The sequence below is a fragment of the Pleurodeles waltl genome, chromosome 12, assembly GCF_031143425.1.
Source record: "Pleurodeles waltl isolate 20211129_DDA chromosome 12, aPleWal1.hap1.20221129, whole genome shotgun sequence".
NCBI classification, from domain to species: Eukaryota; Metazoa; Chordata; class Amphibia; order Caudata; family Salamandridae; genus Pleurodeles; species Pleurodeles waltl.
Window position 1 is genome coordinate 139,309,286 of NC_090451.1, and position 23,397 is coordinate 139,332,682.

A 23,397-nucleotide genomic window follows, 5' to 3' on the forward strand; every position below is an offset into this window, starting at 1 on the left:
CCATATTTTGAGGTGATGTGAAGAAGACTGATGAACTAAACTGTTGAAACAAATCTGAGAGAATTATTTTTGAGAAAGAAGACTGTTGAAAGTAACCAGAAAAGACATTGATAACTTGATTTGACTTTTAAAACCTGATTTGACATGCTGCTAACTGATTTTGACAAGGAAGAAGGGTTCCTGGAGGGAAACTGAACTGCTGAAAGAAGAGTCATTTATTTTTGAGTTTTGATTTTTGCTGCGAGTTTACCTAAAGTTATTTTTGCTTTCTGATTCTTTACAGATCATGGCTGACTTAGATAAGCAGGTTAGAGATGCTAAGCGCTGTAAATATACGAGCATTGGGTTGGCAATTATGAGTGGGATATTGTTTATGATATTGATTGTGGGTCTGTCAGTTCTTGATGCGAGAGGAGCCAACCATACTTCTGCTTTTGAGACAACTACTGCACTAACGGCTTTAGAGAGGTTTAAGTTAGATGAGAAGTATTTGCATGATTATACAAATGCGCAGGGAGAACTTTCTTCTAATGTTTTCTATCACTTATTGAGTTTGTTGAGACGATGGAGGCGAAGAATTGGCTTATGTGCACGCAGATTCCTTCATCAGTCGAGGAAGGAGTCACCTATCATAGCTTACCGTTCAGATATGGAATAAGTTGTAGTCTGCTTCTAACAAGGTTTTATAATGAGGAGTATATTCAGTATTTATATTCTAACCATGATCTTGTGTTTTTGTTTGTTCCTATCATTAGGTATTTGAGTAGAGTAGCTAAGGATAATGACATAGTATTAGTTAGAGGATTCTTTGAACCTACTTTGACATTTGGTTCAGCATATGTGCAAATATAAATCTAACATGCTTGCTTACACATTAAGAGAAGAGCTTTTTAGATCATACTGATGATAGGAAAAAGGCGCTAAAAGAGAAATTAGAAAAAGACTTAGAGAAAAGGACTTACAAGAATGATCATGCTTATAGTGCAATTAAAACGCAAGGGAAATTAGCTTTAGATGCACTACACGTAAGGAAGCTTTGTATAGACAGGCCAAAGTCACGCACTGACACTTTATTTGTGGGTATGAGTGAATGCAGACGTGTTTTTGTAAGTGGACATTTACGTTAAATGGGCAGGACCCTGCGATTCCAGGGCTATATTATATTTGTGGACTTAATGCTTATTACCGTCTTCTAGGGGGATGGTACGGGACATGTTATTTGGGGACAGTTTTCCCAAATATTCACCAGATGGATGATTTGAAAAAGTTTCAGAAAATGACTGAATTACATCATAAGAGACAGAAAAGGGAGTCCTCTTCTGCGATAGTGGTAGATATATTTGGTGAGGTGATTCCTTCAGAAGGAGTCATCCTGAATTCGATCAAGATTAGAAATTTTTCTACTATTGTGGATAACATGCTGGCAAATCTTTCAGGGGCTATACTCCTGATAGATACTGAATTAGCCGCGGATAGAGCTATGACTCTTCAAAATCGTCTTGCATTAGACATTCTTTTAGCAAAGGATGGTGAAGTCAGTAAAATGATTAACTCTAGGCATTGTTGCTCGTACATTCCTGACAATAGTAAGGAGATAAGAGACGTAGGTGGTCATTACAACCCTGGCGGACGGTGTTAAAGCTGCGGTAATACCGCAAACAGGCTGGAGGACACAAAAAGGGAATTACGACCCTGGCGGAAACCGCCAATGAAGACAACCACTTTAACACATCGCCCGCCACGGCTGTACAGACAAACAGCGCAGCGGTCACTGCCAACAGACAGGTGGAAGACAATGTACCGCCCACACTATCACAACACACCAATCCGCCACCTTTTCCGGGGCGGATTCACCGTGGATAAAAACACTGCAGAAACATCTTGTGCTATGGGAAAACGCTCACCTCAACACATCCCACGAGTAACGACGACTCCATGGAGCCGGAACTACAAATCTTACCTGCCCTTGCATTCCTGCTCATCTACGACCAACAGCGACGTAGGCGCAGAACATACCGGTGAGTACAGCACCTACGACACGGGGGAGGGGGAAGGCAAAGGTTACGGGGACACCCACCAAACACCCCCACCCCCACCCTCGCATATTACAACATACACACCAATGCATTCACAAAAATCACAGTAACAACCCACAATCCCCCGGAAGAATGCAAAGACAAAGCGAATAGCGGTCAAACTTCGTATTGTGCCAATATACTACTAATTAAAAAATATACGGATATATATATCACGAAATCTGTCAAAAATAAATGTACAATACAAGAAGTAGTGCAGAGATGTACACAACAATGTCCGTGCACCAACAGTCCAAAAATGCATGGGCGACGCCCACACTAGATACCTGAGCAAAATCCGAGAGAACACTGCCGGGGCATCAGATAGAAACAATACAGGCACCTCAGGGGGAAGGGAAGGGGGGACACCTCAGCCAGATGAATGCAAAGCCAGATCCACGACGGGGCTCCATGCCCATTGATGTATCGTGGGGAGTGCAAAGCCACAGTCTCTCAAGTCTCTACAGTGGGTGGTTTGCCCACTGCCTTATCCTGGGGAGTACAAAGCCACAGTCTCTCAAGTCTCTACAGTGGGTTGTTTCCCCACTGCTTTATCCTGGGGAGTGCAAAGCCACAGTCTCTCAAGTCACTTCAGTGGGTGGGTTGCCCACTGTGCCATCCTGGGGAGTTCAAAGCCACAGTCTCTCAAGTCTCTACAGTGGGTGGCTTGCCCACTGTTACATCCTGGGGAGTGCAAAGACACATCTTCGCAAGTAGATGCAGTTCTCTACTGGTACTGGGTGGGACTGGTGCCCAGACTGGATGAGTCTCCCCGTGAAAGTACATGTCCTGTCACAGTCCCAGCTGCACATGGGAGAACGATGCCTGATGTGCCGGACTATTCATGCCCACACGGTCTTTGCCCTGTTCAGCTGGGCTTTGCCATGGCAGTCTTGGCCTTGTTCAGCGGTGCTTAGCCATGGCGGTCTTTGCCCTGTTCAGCGGTCTTCACCATGGCGCTCTTTGCCCTGTTCAGCAGTCTTCACCGTGGCAGTCTTGGCCTTGTTCAGCGGTGCTTAGCCATGGCGGTTTTTGCCCTGTTCAGCGGTCTTCACCATGGCGGTCTTTGCCCTGTTCAGCGGTCTTCACCATGGCGGTCTTTGCCCTGTTCAGCGGTCTTCACCATGGCAGTCTTGGCCTTGTTCAGCGGTGCTTAGCCATGGCTGTCTTTGCCCTGTTCAGCGGTCTTCACCATGGCGGTCTTTGCCCTGTTCAGCGGTCTTCACCATGGCAGTCTTGACCTTGTTCAGCGGTGCTTAGCCATGGCGGTCTTTGCCCTGTTCAGCGGTCTTCACCATGGCGCTCTTTGCCCTGTTCAGCGGTCTTCACCATGGCAGTCTTGGCCTTGTTCAGCGGTGCTTAGCCATGGCAGTCTTTGCCCTGTTCAGCGGTCTTCACCATGGCGGTCTTTGCCCTGTTCAGCGGTGCTTTGCCATGGTGGTTCTGGTACGGATATTGGTGTGTGGCATGACGATCTCCACACTGGACATTGGTGTGTGGCATGACGAACTCCATACTGGACATTGGTGTGTGGCATGACGAACTCCACACTGGACATTGGTGTGTGGCATGACGAAATCCATACTGGACGTTGGTGTGTGGCTTGACGTTCCATAATTGCCCAGCGGGGCTGTGGGATTCTGGACCCTCATGGGCTGTGACTCCGGCGGTGGCAGTGGTCTCCTGACCAGTAACAATACTTGGGCCCTCCTGGGCTATGACTCTGGCGGTGGTCTCCTGACCAGTTACGATACTTGAGCCCTCCTGGGCTGGGACTCCGGCGGTAGCGGTGGTCTCCTGACCAGTAACAATACTTGGACCCTCCTGGGCTATGACTCTGGCGTTGGTCTCCTGACCAGTTACAATACTTGAGCCCTCCTGGGCTGTGACTCCGGCGGTGGCGGTGGTCTCCTGACCAGTAACGATACTTGGGCCCTCCTGGGCTGTGACTCTGGCGGTGGTCTCCTGACCAGTAACGATACTTGGGCCCTCCTGGGCTATGACTCTGGCGGTGGTCTCCTGACCAGTGACGATACTTGAGTCCTCCTGGGCTATGACTCTGGCGGTGGTCTCTGGACCAGTTACGATACTTGAGCCCTCCTGGGCTATGACTCTGGCGGTGGTCTCCTGACCAGTTACGATACTTGAGCCCTCCTGGGCTATGACTCTGGCGGTGGTCTCCAGACCAGTTACGATACTTGAGCCCTCCTGGGCTGTGACTCCGGCGGTGGTCTCCTGACCAGTAACGATACTTGGGCCCTCCTGGGCTATGACTCTGGCGGTGGTCTCCTGGCCAGTAACGACGGTGCTGGCGGATGTGTCTGGACCGCCGGAAATGATGGCGCACTTCTCCGCCGTGACACTCACAACAGGTTGGGGAGACTTCCTCGGGACCTTCCCCACCTTCTTTTGAGTTACAGATGACTCACCAATCGCCTTGGATCCCATTTCACTGTTTGTCCCACCAGGAGTCTTGACACGGTCCCGTCGTCCACTCTCCAATTTCGGAGCCTTTACAGGGGGTGGGCTGACAGTGCCTTGGCTCCGGGTCCTACTGCCTGCCCTGGTGGACGGGGCACTCCAAAAACCTGGTACACGAACCACTGGTACTGGAGGCTTTTTGGCTGAGGCACTACAACGGGACTGATGAATTGGAGGGGGGTGGGGGCAAAAAGGTCAATTTGACATAGGGACAGTTTCTGACGTACACTGGGATGGGTAGCTGGAGGGGCTCTGGGAGTGGAGGAAGAGGAGGTGGTTGTAGGAGGTGTCACTTTAGCTGTTTTGGGTGCAGGTGCAGGTACTGGAGGATGCCGTGAGGTGGATGGATGTTGGGTGAGTGATTGCCGGCGTTTGTGTACTTTGGGAGGGGGCGTCACAGACACACTGGGAGAGGACACAGGGGATGTGTAAATGGCAGTGGAGGTGGTGAGTGCAGGTGAGCGGCTTGTGGTGCTGGGTGTCCTGGTGCGAGTCCTAGTGCCTGTAGATGTGGTGCATGCAGGTGTGTGTGTAGACGACACTGGGAGGGAGGAGGGAGAAGAGGAGGAGGGGGACACAGTGGAGACAGTGGATGTTGCTGTGTTTGTATGGGTCTGATGCTTGTGTGAGTGCCTGTGGTGTGTGTGGTGCCTATGTTTGCTTGAGCTACTTGTGTGTGTTGACTTGTGTGCATGCTGGTCTGTAGGTGTGCTTGGGATGGGCTGGGGTACAGTGGATTGGGTCTGGGTGGAGGAAGTTGGAGGGGGGAGGCTGGACACAGGGACAATGGCTGCCATCAGTGCTGAGGCCAGAGATTGCAGGGTTTGCTGAAGGACAGCCTGACCAGAATGAATGCCTTCCAGGAATGCATTACCGTGTTTCAACTCTCGTTCTACACCCTGGATGGCATTCACAATGGTAGACTGCCCAACAGTGAGTGACCTGAGGAGGTCAATGGCCTCCTCACTGAGGGCAGCTGGGGTGACTGGGGCAGGGCCTGAGGTGCCTGGGGCGAAGGTGATGCCCACCCTCCTGGGTGAGCGGGCACGGGGCGAACGCTGAGGGGCTGCTGGGAGGGCGGATGGTAGGGGAGGTGGCGGCTGTACCTGTAGAAGTGGGGCGCACAGATGGTGCCGCCACCACAGGGGAGCTCCCATCGGCGGACGAGTCCGTGTCGCTGTTTGGTGATGATGTGGCCGACCTGAAGCTCCCCTCACCCTCTGTCCCACTGGTGAATTCAGAGTCTGTGGTGTGGCCCTCCATGGCCATGTGGGATGCAGCTCCCTCGCCTGTTGATGCTGATGTACAGAAAGACAGGGAGAGCAGAAAAAGGGTGGAGACAGAAGAAAGAGAGTTTTAGTGCATGGCATACCGCTACCGTTGGCGGACAAGACAAACGCAGCAGCCCCCTGCATTACGCCGTGCTCCTGCCCACTGCACATGCAATTTCTGGGATATGGCCTACATGGCAATGGTAGAAATCTGCCCCATGGATGGCAAAGGGGCAACTATACATCAATTTGCCTTTTTTTTAGCTGGGGTAGAGTGCCACATGGCCTACATAACGGAGGGGCCTTGCCTACCTAACTCGCCCTGGCCTAGGGACACACACAGCCCACCACCCCCACCCAGACAGCTCCACTGCACGCAAAGTCCATAGGATGAGGTTGTACTCACCCCCTTGTGTCTGCTGTGATATCCTTAAGCGCCCATCCAACTCCGGGTAGGCCACCGCCAGGATCCGGAACATCAGGGGGGTCATGGTGCGACGGGCACCCCTCCCACGTTGGGAGGCCATCCCCAGCTGAGCCTCCGCCGTCTTCTTGCTGCAGCGGCAAATGTCCTCCCATCTCTTCCGGCAGTGGGTGCCCCATCTCTGGTGGGCCCCCAGGGTCCGGACTTCTTGGCGTTGGCACGCCAAATGTCCCTCTTCTGGTGGGCGCTGACCTACATGACATGCACAAGGAAAGAGGAACAGTGATTACCTACAGCACCGTCGTTGTAATTGGCCCCCTCCCAACTCTATCCCTGTGGCCCATTCATCCCCATGCATGACTGTTCTATGTACTCTGCCCCCTTCCCTCATCCACCCAGCCCTCTCCACCCTGGCCTAGCCCATACAACGTGCTCCCTGTGTACTAACCTGTTGGTCTGCAGGACCGTAGAGTAGCGTATACTGGGGGAGGACCCCATCCACAAGTTTCTCCAACTCCTGTGCAGTGAAGGCAGGGGCCCTTTCCCCAGACGCAGCAGCCATCGTCGCTTCCAGACCGAGGTCACAGCAGCACTAGCAGTGTAGGTCCTCTCCTGTCGAAGGTCAGGTATCAAGTGATTGAACAGATAGAAAATGGTGGTGACGTCCGCGGCGGTGACGTCCGCGGCGGTGACGTCCGCGGCGGGGCGCATCATCACCGCCAGCGCACCTGTTCATTGGCTCCTGGGACCCATAGGGTCCAATGTTAACCAATGCAGCATTGCGCCGCGCTCTACGACCGCCTACCGAGATGGTGTCCAACTCCAGCGCAGTTACCCCACAATTCCAATGTCCCAATTTAGAGGTCAGGCAGCTGCCATTTCAGGGACCCACATGTCTTCAATTACTACTGCGTCACACATACCGAGGCCTACACTCAAAACCTTTCCCGGATGGGTTAATTGTCTGTTGTAGTCTTGTGTGTGACTGTGGGTACATACCTGGAGGAATGCTGACAGTTTCTTCGCTGTTGTCCTTCTTAGGCACCGTTAGTTGGGACATATTGGAAGTTGGCGGAATCCGCCGGTGTACCAACCGCTGGTGGACCTGTTGACAATGGAAGAGCGACATGTCATCGTGACCTACCGGTTTGACCGTGCCACAATCCAGGAACTATGTAGCCAGTTGGAGCCAGACCTGATGTCACCAATCCGCCATCCAACTGGAATCCCCCCTGACGTGCAGGTGCTGTCAGTGCTCCATTTCCTTGCAAGTGGGTCTTTTCAGACAACAGTGGCCATGGCATCAGGGATGTCCCAGTCAATGTTTTCCAACGTGTTGTCCAGAGTGTTGTCTGCTCTGCTGAAACACGTAAGGAGATACATAATTTTCCCTGAGGTGGCGGATTTGCCTACAGTGAAAGGTGACTTCTATGCCCTTGGACATATCCCCAACGTCATAGGTGCCATTGATGGGACCCATGTTGCTCTGGTCCCCCCCGCAGGAATGAACAGGTGTACAGGAACAGGAAGAGTTATCATTCAATGAATGTCCAAATGGTCTGTTTGGCAGACCAGTACATCTCGCAGGTAAATGCAATGTTCCCTGGCTCAGTGCATGACGCCTACATCCTGCGGAATAGCAGCAACCCTGATATGATGGGTGAACTCCAGAGGCACCGTGTATGGCTATTGGGGGACTCTGGTTACCCCAACCTGTCCTGGCTACTGACCCCAGTGAGGAATCCCAGGGCAGAGGAACGGTACAATGAGGCCCATGGGCAGACTAGGAGGGTGATCGAGCGGACCTTCGGCCTCTTGAAGGCCAGGTTCAGGTGCCTCCATATGATAGGTGGGTCCCTATTCTACTCACCGAAGAAGGTGTGCGACATCACCATCGCCTGCTCCATGCTCCATAACTTGGCTTTGCGACGCCAGGTGCCTTTTCTGCAGGAGGATGATCCAGATGACGGTGTTGTTGCAGCGGTTGAGCCTGTGGAGCCTGTGGACAGTGATGAGGATGAAGCTGATGAAGATGAAAACAACAACAGGGAGTCAGTCATGCAGCAATATTTTCAATGAGACACAGGTGAGTACAATTTCATGTTTCACATTATATTACATTTCACACGTCTACCTCTATCCTGTACCTACATATCACTCCCTATTTGGTAACTGAGTTGTCCCCTTCCATTTCAGTTTCAGTAATATGGTAACCTACGTGTCAACTGCTTGCACCCTTGAAAGGCTTGTGATGTGTGACATTGGTATGTTGACCTTCCAATGGGTAACATTTTTTAACACTGTAATTGACAATACAAAGTTCACAATCATTGACTGACTCCAATATTATTGAGGTTTCAAGGGTGTTAATTGAAGTGCATAAAAATGTAGGGGGGTTGTGAAATGGGGAGAGGTCATGGTGGAAGAATGTCCATGGCAGAGTCCAGTCTATTAGTCTCACAGGTACATTGCACATCTGGCCATTGGAAGTGGAGCTGGGGCAGTTCCGATTTGGACAGGGTCACAAAGTGGGACAGTGGGGGGACAATCAGGGTGGTCTTATTTCCTGGCGGGGGTCTTGCCATCTTGCTCTGTCCTGTTCCTGGATCTCAGGGCCCGCTTTCGTGGTGGTTGTCCGTCTGCAGGGGGTGGGGTGCTGGTGTGTTGGTCCTGTGGCGGGGCGTCCTGTCCACTAGCGCCGGCGGAGTTGGTGGGCATTTCATTGTCCTGGTTAGTGTCAGGGGCCCCTTGGAGTGCCACGGTGTCCCTCAAGGTCTTTTGAATGTACGTCAGCACCACCAACGATGGTACCTAGGGCGGAGCCGATGGTCCTGAGCACCTCCCTGAACCCCAAATACTGCTCCTCCTGCAGACGCAGGGTCTCCTGCAACTTGTCCAGGACCATTGCCATTGTCTCCTGGGAGTGGTGGTATGCTCCCATGATGGAGGATAGGGCCTCGTTGAGAGTAGGTTCCCTTGGCCTGTCCTCCCTCTGTCGCACGCAGCCCTCCCAGTTCTCCGGTGTTCCTGTGCCTCCGTCCCCTGGACCGTGTGCCCACTACCACTGCCCCCAGGTCCCTGTTGTTGTTGGGGTGGTAGGTTACCCTGGGTGCCCTGTAGTGGTGGACACACCGCTGATTGACCTGTCCTGGGTAGGGAGGTATGGGCCCGCTGGGTGGGTGCTGTGCTGGGGTTACCAGAGGGTGTAAGCTCGGTGTTGGGCTGTGGCTGGGCAAGGGGAACCGACTGTCCTGAGGCCCACAATGGTCCGAGCTGGTCATCAAGATCCAGTAGGGCAGAGCTGCTGTCGTCACTGTGGGCCTCTTCTGGGGGTGGAGTGGTGTTGTCTGGACCCTCTGGTGTGGTGACGTTTCTTCAGGTTCCTGCAGGGGTATAAGTACATGATTATTGCATTTGTGTGTTTCATGGTGTGCAATGGTTGGGTGTGCGTGAACCCCAGTGCAGGCATTCCTGTGTGGGGGCTTGTGTGGTGATGTTTGTGGGGTGTTATGGGTATGTGCAGTGGGCATGCTTTAGTGATGGGTGTCCATGCTTAGTTGTGTCATGCAGATCTTGGGGTTGGGATGGGTGGTTGGTGTTATGGGTAGATTAGTGAGGAGTTAGGGTGATAGGGGAGGGTGTGAGGGTGGGGGTGTGTGATAGCATGCAGGTAGGGTGGGGGATATGATAGTGAAGATTTGACTTACCAGTGTCCTTTCCTCCAACGACTCCTGCGAGGCCCTCAGGATGCAGGATGGACAAGACTTGCTCCTCCCATGTTGTTAGTTGTGGGGAGGAGGTGGGGGTCCGCCGCCAGTCTGCTGTACCGCGATGTGGTGCCTGGATACCGTGGAACGCACCTTCCTCCGTAGGTCGTTCCACCTCTTCCTGATGTCCTCCCTATTTCTTGGGTGCTGTCCCACAGCGTTGACCCTGTCGACTATTCTTTGCCATAGGTCCATCTTCCTGGCTATGGATGTGTACTGTACCTGTGAGCCAAATAGCTGGGGCTCTACCCTGATGATTTCCTCGACCATGACCCTGAGCTCCTCCTCGGAGAAGCGGGGGTGTCTTTGGCGTGACATGGGGTGTTGTGTGTGATGTGTGGGGTGGTGTATGTGTTGATGAGTGTGGTGAGTGTAGTGGTATGTGGTGTTTTCTGCGTGGCTGTTGTGTGGGTGATGGTGTAGTGTGCCTCTGTGTGATGGTGTTATCTATTCTGTGCTGTCTCTCTCTGGCCTTCGTCTCTAATTTGTGGTCGTAGGGGTTTGTGGGTGATGTGGGTGTGTGTTTTATATTGTGTTGGGTGTGTGGGAGTGTTGTTTGTATGTGTATCAGGTGTGTGTATTTGGAATTGTCCAATGTGGCGGTGTTTTGGAGATGTGTGTGTATTTTGAGCGCGGTGGTGTCTACCGCCAATGGAATCCCGGGGTTGAAAGACCGCCGCGTGGATTCGTGGGTCGTAATAGCATGGGCGTGTTTCTGTTGGCGTGGAGGTGGAGGATTTGTTTCCGCATATTTATCGCTGACCTTTGGTGTGGCGGACTTGTGTGGGTGTCTGAATTTCGGAGGAATCCGTGATGTGTGTCATAATAGCTGTGGCGGTCTCCCGCCGCGGCGGCGGTGTATTGGCGGTCTTCGGCACAGCGGTAAGCGGCTTTTACCGCCAATGTTGTAATGACCCCCTTAGGGCCAGATGTAGGAACCGTTTTGCATGTTGCAAACTGCGAAAAACGCAGTTTGCGCCATGCAAAACGGCCATTGCGATGCTGATTCACATTTGCAAGTCGATACAGACTCGCAAAATGTGAATCCGACTCACAAATAGGAAGGGGTGTTCCCTTCCTATTTGCGACTCGCACCGCGATGCAGAATTGCTTTGTGACCGCGAAAGCGGTCGCAAAGCAATTCACAGTTAACACCCACTTGAAGTGGGTGGTAACTCATTCGCAAACGGGAAGGGGTCCCCAAGGGGACCCATGGGACCCCTTCCCCTTTGTGAATGTCGCAAAAAATAATTTTACAGAGCAGGCAGTGGTCCAATGGACCACTGCCTACTCTGAAAAAATGAAACCAAATGGTTTCATAATTTTTTTGTATTGCAACTCTTTGTCCTTTAAGGAAAAAGGGCTGCAATAAAAAAATTTAAAAAACTGCTTTATTACAAAAGCAGTCACAGACATGGAGGTCTGCTGTCTCCAGCAGGCCACCATCACTTTGAGCGCAGGGACTCGCTATGGGGTCGCAAATTGCGACCCACCTCATTAATATTCATGAGGTGGGTCTTTGCGACCCCATAGCGAGTCGCAGAAGGTGTCTGAGACACCTTTCTGCATACAATTTTGCGAGTTGCAAATTTTTGTAACTCGCAAAATTTTCTTTTGCTACATCTGGCCCCTACTCACTAATATAACTAATGCAAGTGCTGATTTGAAGGAATTGAAAGAACCAGGGGTTTGGGAAAGGGTTTGCTTCAGTGGGAAACTGGCTCAGTGACATGTTCTATTAAAAATATTACAGGGAATATTAATTGTTGTGGTTTGTCTAATTGGGATATGGGGATTATGCAAATTATGTAAAAGAATTAACTTGAAGAAGTCTAAGAATAATCAGAGGAGGGAAGAAAAGAAAAGGGAAAACATTTACAGGGAAAACTCACGGAGAAGACAACATTCTGAAGAAATCAAATAGTAAAGGGTTGTGGGTAGTAATTGGTGTGATGACACATTTAGTCATCAGAGGAGGGATTGCTGAAGCAGAAATTATTAATGAGTGATTATGTATTTGAATAATGAATTATGTAGAAAATAAACAACGTAGAAAATAATGCACACGCTTGGAAAATGTGACCTCGGAGAATGGCCACCAATGTTCACGAAATGCACTAATTAATGATTAATATTTATGAAATATTGAACATGTACTAGCCTAATGTAGTAATATGTCATATTTAGGGTTATGAAGTATGCTTTAGCTTATAATTTAGTTTATCTTAATTTAGCTAGTGTCTTGGCCTAGTTTTGCCAGGCCTCATGCAGAAACTGTATTTGTTGGTGGTTAATAAAAATGCTGACAGAGTGAACTAAACTGTGAAATGTCCATTGTCTTGTTAAAAGTGTTGGACAGAAGCTTTCCGTGAGAACCAATGGATAGGAGATGATGTTCCTAGCTGCGTAACAAATCGTGTGTAATGTGTGTGAGATGTACTTTCCCAGGACGAGAACAATAAAGACACTGACTGGAGATGAAGATGCAACAAAATTGTTACCTGAAGAGCGGGGTGATGAGGACATCGTAAAGTGAACCAATCAACTTCATGTGAAGAGTGAAATATTAGAATTCATAGATTTGGTATAGAAATATTATTGGGTATTGTATAAACATACGATTGACTGACCAATGGCGAATTAGGGGATAGTTTAGGTGACTTTAATATAACAACGCGACAGAGAAGAATTATTCAGATTTTAGATTTAGGGAATTGCTATGATATTGAGAGAAGAAGAGACTATAGAAGAGACTTTAGATTCTGTCATTGGGCTCATACTCTCTGACTGGGAGCCTGATGCTTTGCTGATCGATTGATGACCTGAGGACGAAGACTGATTCTGCTTGCCGACCCATACCGTGGATAGGTAGACAATGTGACTGAATTGCATTTTTATGCCTTTTATTTTGAGGTACCAACTGCGCTGTCTTGATAGCCCTTTAGCAAGAGGTTTTCTTAAATTTGTGTTCTAAATTGTTTTGCATGAAGCCCAACATGCTGAAGCTAATCTGATGTTAGTTGAGGGCACTCATCCTTAACTGACGAATTACAGGGACTAATGTTTGACAAGTTATCTTACTGAATTCTATGTATGTGATTACTTTGTTGCAACTGACTCTGCTGATGAAATGTACTGTAACCTTAGAATGTGCTGTGATTCAAGTTTTGATTAGATTGCGTTTCTTCCGCCGTTTTGGACAACCAGTATTGTTCTTATATGTGTTTCATTTGATTTTGAGATTAATTTACATTACTTTAGCATTGTTTTTATAAGGGAAATAAACATACTAAACTTTACTAAAGGTGTGGTTATTCATGACTGAAAGGTCATAGTGAGTGATATTTACTGACTCCATTGATTATTGATTGTTCTTGATTATTGATTATTGAGTTAAATTATTTTTGTTCTGGATCTATGGAGAAAACATTTTGAATGAGTCAAAAGGTTCATCAAGCTATTCGCATCCCCTTGTAAATTTACTTATTATGGTCAGACGCGCTAACACCTGTGATAATGGCAACTTGATCGACAGATCTATGCTTCTGACAATTTTTGCATAGTTCTGCCGTAATTGTCTCTCATCAATTTTGTTGGATCTGTGTGTACCTCCATTCCCAGGTAGTGTACCGAATCTGTGAGCCATTGTAATGGGTAGGGTGACTGCACATGTGCTGTGATAAAGGTGAGCAGAAATAAAATGGATTTTTCCCAGTTGATGCATAATCCTGAGAGACTACCAAACTGCACCACCTCCCCAAACACTGGAGGCAAATTGTGATCCGGATCACGCGTACATAATAGTGTATCATCAGCATAAGCTAATATTAATTTGTAATTTGAAAATTGCAAGCCTCGGTGCGCATGATGCACCCTTAGGACACATGACAATGGTTCCGCCACAAGGGCACACAGCAGGTGAGACAATGGAGAGCCCTGCCTAGTGCCTCATGTAATGGTGATAGGGGCTGTGACAGACATTAACCCGGATATGTGCCGAAGGTGTGTTATACAGTACTTGGAATAATTTAAGGAAAACCCCACCGACACCAATTCGGTGGAGCACTTCCATCAAGAAGTCCCATTCAACTGGATTGAACACTTTCTCTGCGTTGAGGAAAAGTGCTGTAGTGTGCACGTCAGGGTCTAGCTGTTGTATTGCACCAAGCAGTGTTCTGAGATTGAGTGCTAAGCTGCTGCCCGGGACAAAGCCTGCCTGCCCTGGGGCAACCACACCAGGCAGGAGTGGACCAAGGCTATTAGTCAAACTTTTTACATAGATCTTAGTGTTGAAATATGAAAATGACAAGGGCCGGTAGGAGGAGCACTGATTCGCTTATTTACTCAGCTTTAACAGTGTCACCAACAGTGCCTCTCGCATAGTAGAAGGCATGATCCCATCATCTACAATTTCATTATATAATGTGATCAAGTGTGGTATAAGTTGATTCTGAATGACTTATACAAAACCAAAGTCAGGCTATCTGTACCTGATGCCTTGCCAGCATGCATATCCTTAATTGCCTCTTGAACCTCCCCAGGACACAGAGGCACCGTAAGGCATTCACAGTGTTCGTTCATAAGCCACATCATTTCTATATGAGTAAGGTAGTCTGTTATGGCTTCAGAACTCTGGTACTTTTTGGATTAATATAATGCTGTGTAATTCCTGCAGAAGCAGTCTGAAATCATATCCGTGGTATGTAAGGGTTGACCATGCTTGCCTAACACCTTCAGAATCTCATCAGTGTCCCACTGGGGATGCAGTAATGCTGCCAGTACTGTACGTGGCCACTCTTCCACACCATACGACTGAGCCACTGCGTATTTCCTGAGATGTATCAGCTCACTCTGCGCTGTCTCCTGATATTCGTCGAGTTGGGCCCGCAGTGTACCTAGAAGTTCTTTGTACCCGGTCACCCTGTGGCAGTGTTCTAAATCTGCCAGGTCCCTCTCCAGTGTTGCCAATCGATCACAAATTGATCTCAGTGTTTTGACATGGTGACGTCTCTAATGTAAACCTTGAACGCCTCCCAAACTGTTGCAAGCCTATCAACTGAGCCCAGGTTTGTGGAGAAGAACTCCTCTTTCCTGCAACAATTCCTCCCAAAACACTGCATCTTGAAGTGAATATGGAGAAAATTACCACAGAAATTCTTTCGGCCTGTGTGGTTGTAAAGTCAAAGCCAGCACTACTGGGGAATCATCAGAGTAAGTGCACGGCAGTGGCAAAAATCTACTTAGACTGGAAAATACTCGCCATGACAGCAGCCAGTAATCTATTCATGTACAAAGATCGTATACAGACGAATAGTGAGTATAACCCGGCTCTAGAGGTGCTCCAGCCCGTCAGACATCCAATAAACCACTGTCCGATACCATGATGAATATTGCGCACACAAAGTCGCCACACCAGAGTTGTGGTAGAGCACCCCACTGTACCACCTTTTTGTTTAGTGTTCTTTAGAATTGTAGATCATCATTATCAGCATTGCGCTATCACACACCTGCCACCTGAAACAGTGCACAACTCTCACAGTTGAACATCTGAGCCCCTGCCTAACCATATGAGCATCTTCCGAAGCATGGGAAGTTAAACCAGCTGTGCAGTAGATCCCCTGCCATCTCCTGTGTGTGAGCTTTCTACTGCCAGGAGCTAGGTTTGTATAATGCAATATAGCTACATCTAATGTATGCCTTTAGAATACTAGGGACTTACAGGGAAGTTAAATATACGAATTAGGAGTGCACAAAGTTGACCACTGTTAAACCACTGTTGAAGGGGAAGCACAGGCACTTTACTATTGGTTAGCAGTGGTAAAGTGCACATAGTATAGAATAATGCCAGCAGAAATAAAGGGTCCAAAACAAAAGCAATAATATCAGAGGAAAAGGTGGATTTTTTTATATCCAGCATGTCAAACTAACTTAATAAAACCACATTTCCATTAACACTACTGACCGCATAACACCACCAAACTGTTTGAGACTCCGGTCTGGGATGAAAACCTTGCAACTATTTGGAAAGTCATCCCAGGAATGACAAACTTAAATTAAAATTTATTTAGTGTAACAATGACATGTGGATGGGATCTGTTTAAACCCACTCTGTCTATTCAGAGCCATGAGGCATGGAGCATTGACTGACACAAAGAATTAAGGATATGGAAATGAGGACCTGCACTCCCCCCAAGAAATGAATGTTAATGGGGCACTATGTGGAGCACCACTTTTCTTAGATATGTCTCTAAGGGGGTCATTACAACATTGGCGGTATAATGCGCTTACCACCGTGCAGAAGACCGCCAATATACCGCTGCGGCGGCGGTAGTCCGCCACAGCTATTATGACACACATCACGGAATCCGCCGAAATTCAGACACCCACACAATACCGCCACACCAAAGGTCAGCGATAAACATGCGGAAACAAATTCTCCACCTCCACGCCAACAGAAACACGCCCATGCCATTACGACCCACGAATCCATGCGGCGGTCTTTCAACCGCGGTATTCCATTGGCGGTACACACCGCTGCGCTCAAAATACACACACATTTACAATACACCGCCACATTGGACAATTTAAAATACACACACCTGATACACATACACACACCACACCCACACATCCAATACAATATAAAACACACACCCACATCACCCACAAAACCCTACTACCAAAAATTCTGAGAGAAGGCGAGAGAGAGAGCACAGAATAGACAACCCCATCACACAGAGGCACACAACACCATCACCCACACAACATCCAAGCACAAAACACCACATACCACTACACTCACCACACTCATCAACACATACACCACCCCACACATCACATACACCACCCCATGGCACGCCAAAGACACCCCCGCTTCTCCGAGGAGGAGCTCAGGGTCATGGTGGAGGAAATCCTACGGGTAGAGCCACAGCTATTTGGCTCACAGGTACAGCACACATCCATAGCCAGGAAGATGGAGCTATGGTAAAGTATAGTGGACAGGGTGAACGCAGTGGGACAGCACCCAAGAAATAGGGAGGACATCAGGAAGAGGTGGAACGACCTACGGGGGAAGGTGCGTTACACGGTATCCAGGCACCACATCGCGGTACAGCGGACTGGCGGCAGACCCCCACCTCCTCCCCCTCAACTAACAACATGGGAGGAGCAAGTCCTGACCATCTTGCATCCTGAGGGCCTCGGAGGAGTCGTTGGAGGAACGGACACTGGTAAGTCAAATCTTAACTGTCATATCCCCCACCCTACCTGCATGCTATCACACACCCCCACCCTCACACCCTCCCCTATCACCCAAACTCCTCACTAATGTACTAATAACACCAACTACAAATCCCAACACCAAGACCTGCATGACACAACTAAGCATGGACACCCATCACTAAAGCATGCCCACTGCACATACCCATACAACCCCCAACCATCAGCACACAAGCCCCCACACAGGAATGCCTGCACTGGGGTTCACCCACACCCAACCATTGCACACCATGAAACACACACATGCAATAATCATGTACTTATACCCCCGCAGGAACCCGAGGAACGTCACCACACCAGAGGGTCCAGACAACACCACTCCACCCCCAGAAGAGGCCCACAGTGACGACAGCAGCTCTGCCCTACTGGATCTTGATGACCAGCCCGGACCATTGTGGGCCTCAGGACAGTCGGTTCACCTTTCCCAGCCACAGCCCAACACCGAACTTCCACCCTCTGGTAACACCAGCACAGCACCCACCCAGCAGGCCCAAACTCCCTACCCAGGACAGGTCAATCAGCGGTGTGTCCACCACTACAGGGCACCCAGGGTAACCCACCACCCCAACAACAGGGACCTGGGGGCAGTGGTAGTGGGCACACGGTCCAGGGGAGGGAGGCACAGGAACATAGGGGAACTGGGAGGACTGCTGTGCGACAGAGGGAGGACAGGCCAAGGGAACCTACTCTCCACGAGGCCCTCTCCTCCATCATGGGAGCATACCACCACTCCCAGGAGACGATGGCGACGGTCCTGGACAAGTTGCAGGAGACCCTGCGTCTGCAGGAGGAGCAGTACTTGGGGTTCAGGGAGGAGCTCAGGACCATCGGCTCCGCCCTGGGCACCATCGTAGGGGTGCTGACGGACATTCAAAAGACCTTGAGGGACACCGTGGCACTCCAAGGGTCCCCTGACACTAGCCAGGACGATGAACTGCCCACCACCTCCGCCGGCGCTAGTGGACAGGACGCCCCGCCACAGGACCACCACACCAGCACCCCATCCCCTGCAGACGGTCAACCACCACGCAAGCGGGCCCTGAGATCCAGGAACAGGACAGAGCAAGATGGCAAGACCCCCGCCAGGAAATAAGGCCACCCTGATTGTCCCCCCACTGTCCCACTTTGTTACCCTGTCCAAATCGGAACTGCCCCAGCTCCACTTCCAATGGGCAGATGTGCAATGTACCTGTGAGACTAATAGACTGGACTCTGCCATGGACATTCCTCCACCATCACCCATCACCATTTTACAACCCCCCTTCATTTTTTAGCACTTAAATAAACACCCTTGAAACACTAAAAAAACTGGAGTCAGTCTTTGATTTGTAATTTTGTATTATCAATTACAGCAGTGGTCCCCAAACTTTTTCGACCCGTGGCTCCCTTGACCTATTGGCAGTTGGCTTCGGCTCCCCACTGTGTTATTTTTGTTTTGGCGAGTGAGGGAGAGGGCCGGGGGGGGCTTGTAAGCCCAGCCTCTGGAGTTCTTCCATTTTGTTCCTTCAAAAATATTTGGTAGGAACTATGAAGGTATTATAATCATAGATGTAGCAAAATAAAAATATATATAACAGTTGTTTAATAAAAATAAAAAATAAACTTTCATTGGTTAAGACAGAAACAATGCTCTTCAGCACTGTGGTCTGCATAACGATTTTCTTTAAAACTATGTTTTGGCCCTTAAAAATTACCTCCAGCACAGGGAGCTCTCCTTCAAGTCATTCTAGTTGTCAAGGAGCCACTTTTGATATATAAGAATGCAGCTCCACTAATCAGCTCTACTATATTTCACTTTCAAGTACTTTACTAAAGTACTTTATTAAATGTTCCAGCAGCTACCAGTATCTTAACTCTGCTTCTGTCTCTTCTAGCGTCTGATGGAGTCATTACACTCTCCTGTCTCAGACCTCTGTATTTGTCTGCAGTCTCTGATTCCTTCTCACTTTAGTTGTGTGTCACAGTTCGTGTCAATTCAGTTCTTATTATGGGACAAAACTCCGATGGAGGTCCACATAACACCATATCAAAAAAGTAAAAACACATTTATGCATTAAACATGTTGCATACTATCATAGTTATAAGAACTTATTCATACACTACAAGAGTTATTAAAAAGTCTTCCCGCCAACTAACATAAACAAGACTAAAAACAGTGCCCTTCAGGATTAAATAAAATATATTTTTAAAACAATACCACAATTTCCTTAAAAGTGACACCGAACATACTTAAGTCTAACACGTGCCTCTGTTTTTATTTCTGCATTGCTCATAGTTTGTGTTAACTGTTCTGACAGATAGGAGAAATTCCTGTGCTATTTTGCATGTCGCACTGCCATCTAGTGGTACTAAAGGGAGTTTCATCTTAGCAAAACATGGTTGAAAACCAGCTTGAAAAATTAAAGAAATTGCACTCGGAATATTGAGGCTTTACATCATGGCACCCCTGGGTAGTTTTGGTGGTGCACCAGGGTGCCACGGCGCACAGATTGGGAACCTCTGAATTACAGTGTCATAATGGGTTACCCATTGGAAGGCTAACATACCAATGTCACACATCACAAGCCCTTCAAGGATGCAAGCAGTTGACTCGTAGGTTACCACATTTGTGAAACTGAAATGGAAGGGGACAACTCAGTTAACAAATAGTGAGTGAAATGTCGGTACAGGATAGAGGTAGACGTGTGAAAGTTAATGTAATGTTAAACCTGAAAATGTACTCACCTGAGTTTCACTGGAAATATTGCTGTATGACTGACTCCCTGTTGTCGTTTTCTTCTTCCTCAGCTTCATCCTCATCACTGTCCACAGGCTCCACAGGCTCCACAGCTGCTACAACACCGTCATCTGGATCATCCTCCTGCAGAAAAGGCACCTGGCGTCGCAATGCCAAATTATGGAGCATGGAGCAGGCGATGATGATGTCGCACACCTTCTTCGGTGAGTAGAATAGGGACCCACCTGTCATATGGAGGCACCTGAACCTGGACTTAAGGAGGCCGAAGGTGCGTTCGATCACCCTCCTAGTCCGCCCATGTGCCTCATTGTAGCGTTCCTCTGCCCTGGTCCTGGGATTCCTCACTGGGGTCAATAGCCAGGAAAAGTTGGGGAAACCAGAGTCCCCCAATAGCCATACACGGTGCCTCTGGAGTTGACCCATCATATCAGGGATGCTGCTATTGCGCAGGATGTAGGCGTCATGCACAGAGCCAGAGAACATAGCATTTACCTGCGAGATGTACTGGTCTGCCAAACAGACCATCTGGACATTCATGGAATGATAACTCTTTCTGTTCCTGTACACCTGTTCACTCCTGCGAGGGGGACCAGAGCTACATGGGTCCCATCAATGGCACCTATGAGGTTGGGGATATGTCCAAGGGCATAGAAGTCACCTTACACTGTAGGCAAATCCTCCACCTCAGGGAAAATGATGTATCTCCTTATGTGTTTCAGCAGGGCAGACAACACTCTGGACAACACGTTGGAAAACATAGGCTGGGACATCCTTGATGCCATGGCCACTGTTGTCTGAAAAGACCCACTCGCAAGGAAATGGAGCACTGACAGCACCTGCACGTCAGGGGGGATTCCAGTCGGATGGCGGATTGGTGACATCAGGTCTGGCTCCAACTGGGTACATAGTTCCTGGATTGTGGCACGGTCAAACCTGTAGGTGACGATTAAATGTCTCTCTTCCATTGTCAACAGGTCCACCAGCGGTCGGTACACCGGAGGATTCGGCCATCTTCTCATAAGTCCCAGCTGACGGTGCCTAAGAAGGACAACAGCGAAGAAACAGTCACTATTCCTCCAGGTATGTACCCACAGTCACACACAAGACTACACCAGACAATAAACCCTTCCTGTATGTGTGTTGAGTGTAGGCCTCGGTATGTGTGACGCAGTTGAAAATGAATCCATGTGGGCCCCTGAAATGGCGGCTGCCTGACCTCTAAACTGGGACAATGGGATTGCGGGGTAACAGCGCTGGCGTTGCACACCGTCGCGGTAGGCGGTCGTAGACCGCGGCGCAATGCTGCATTGGTTAACATTGGACCCTATGGGTCCCAGGAGCCAATGAACAGGTGCGCTGGCGGTGATGATTCGCCCCGCTGCGGACGTCACCGCCATTTTCTATCTGTTGAATCACTAGATACCTGACCTTCGACAGGAGAGGACCTACACTGCTAGTGCTGCTGTGACCTCAGTCTAGAAGCGACGATGGCTGCTGCGTCTGGGGAAAGGGCCCCTGCCTTCACTGCACAGGAGTTGGAGAAACTTGTGGATGGAGTCCTCCCCCAGTACATGCTACTCTACGGTCCTCCAGACCAACAGGTTAGTACACAGGGAGCACGTTGTATGGGATAGGCCTGGGTGGACAGGGCTGGGTGGAAGAGGGAAGGGGCCAGAGTTCATAGTACATTAATGCATGTGAATGAATGGGCCACATGGTCAGAATTGGGAGGGGGCCACTCACATTGACGGTGCAGTTGGTAATGACTGTTCATCTTCCCTTGTGCATGTCATGAAGGTCAGCGCCCACCAGAAGAGGGACATTTGGCGTGCCATCGCCAAGGAGGTCCGGACCCTGGGGGCCCACCAGAGACGGGGCACCCACTGCCGGAAGAGATGGGAGGACATTCGCCGCTGCAGCAAGAAGACGGCGGAGGCTCAGCTGGGGATGGCCTCCCAACGTGGGAGGGGTGCCCGTCGCACCATGAACCCCCTGATGTTCCGGATCTTGGCGGTGGCCTACCCGGAGTTGGATGGGCGCTTAAGGACATCACAGCAGACACAAGGGGTGAGTACAACCTCATTCTGCGGACTTTGCGTGCAGTGGAGGGGTCTGGGTGGGGGAGGTGGGCTGTGTGTGTCCCTAGGCCAGGGCGAGTTAGGTAGGCAAGGCCCCTCCGTAATGTAGGCCATGTGGCATTCTACCCCACCTCAGAAGAGTGGCAAGTTGAGGTATAGTTGCCCCTGTGGCATCCATGTGCGCAGATTTCCACCATTGCCATGTAGGCCATATCCCAGAAATTGCATGTGCAGGGGCCAGGAGCACGGCATTATGCATGGGGCTGCTGCGTCTGTCTTGTCCGCCAACGGTAGCGGTATGCCATGCACTAAAACTCTCTTTCTTCTGTCTCCCCCCCACCTTTTCCTGCTCTCCCTGTTCTTTTGTACATAAGCATCATCAGGCGGAGGTACAGTGGCACCGGAGCACGAGGGAGCTGCATCCCACATGGCCATGGAGGGCCACACCACAGACACTGAATGCACCAGTGGGACGGAGGGCGAGGGGAGCTTCACGTCGGCCACCGGATCACCAACCAGCGACACGGACTCGTCCGCCGATGGGACCTCCCCTGTGGTGGTGGCACCATCTGTGCGCCCCACTTTTTCAGGTACAGCCTCCACCTCCCCTACCAGCACCGCTCTCCCAGCAGCCCCTCAGCATTCGCCCCGTGCCCGCTCACCCAGGAGGGTGGGCATCACCTTTGACCCAGGCACCTCAGGCCCTGCCCCAGTCACCCCTGCTGCCCTCAGTGAGGAGGCCATTGACCTCCTCAGGTCACTCACTGTTGGGCAGTCTACCATTGTGAATGCCATCCAGGGTGTAGAACGAGAGTTGCAACACGATAATGCATTCCTGGAGAACATTCATTCTGGTCAGGCTGCCCTTCAGCGAACCCTGCAATCTCTGGCCTCAGCACTGATGGCAGCCATTGTCCCTGTGTCCAGCCTCCCCCCTCCAACTTCCTCCACCCAGACCCAATCCCCTGTACCCCAGCCCATCCCAAGCACACCTACCGACCAGCATGCACACAAGTCAACACACACAAGTAGCTCAAGCAAACATAGGCACCACACACACCACAGGCACTCACGCAAGCCTCACCCACATACAGACACAGCAACATCCACTGTGTACCCTCCTCCTCTTCTCCCTCCTCCCTCCCAGTCTTGTCTACACATACACCTGCATGCACCACATCTACAGGCACTAGGACTCGCACCAGGACACCCAGCACCACAAGCCGCTCACCTGCACTCACCACCTCCACTGCCATTTACACGTCCCCTGTGTCCTCTCCCAGTGT

At 49.9% G+C, this 23,397-nt stretch overlaps 1 protein-coding gene across 1 annotated transcript in view; it reads left to right on the forward strand.

Annotated features, from left to right (window-relative positions):
- LOC138267091 (extracellular calcium-sensing receptor-like) overlaps positions 1 to 23,397 on the forward strand; it is a 144,856-nt gene that overhangs the window by 26,824 nt on the left and 94,635 nt on the right. Inside the window, exons 4-5 of the mRNA XM_069215940.1 lie at positions 284 to 307; positions 21,008 to 21,113. Coding sequence (XP_069072041.1) covers positions 284 to 307; positions 21,008 to 21,113 — 130 coding nt within the window. The remainder of the gene's footprint in view (positions 1 to 283; positions 308 to 21,007; positions 21,114 to 23,397) is intronic.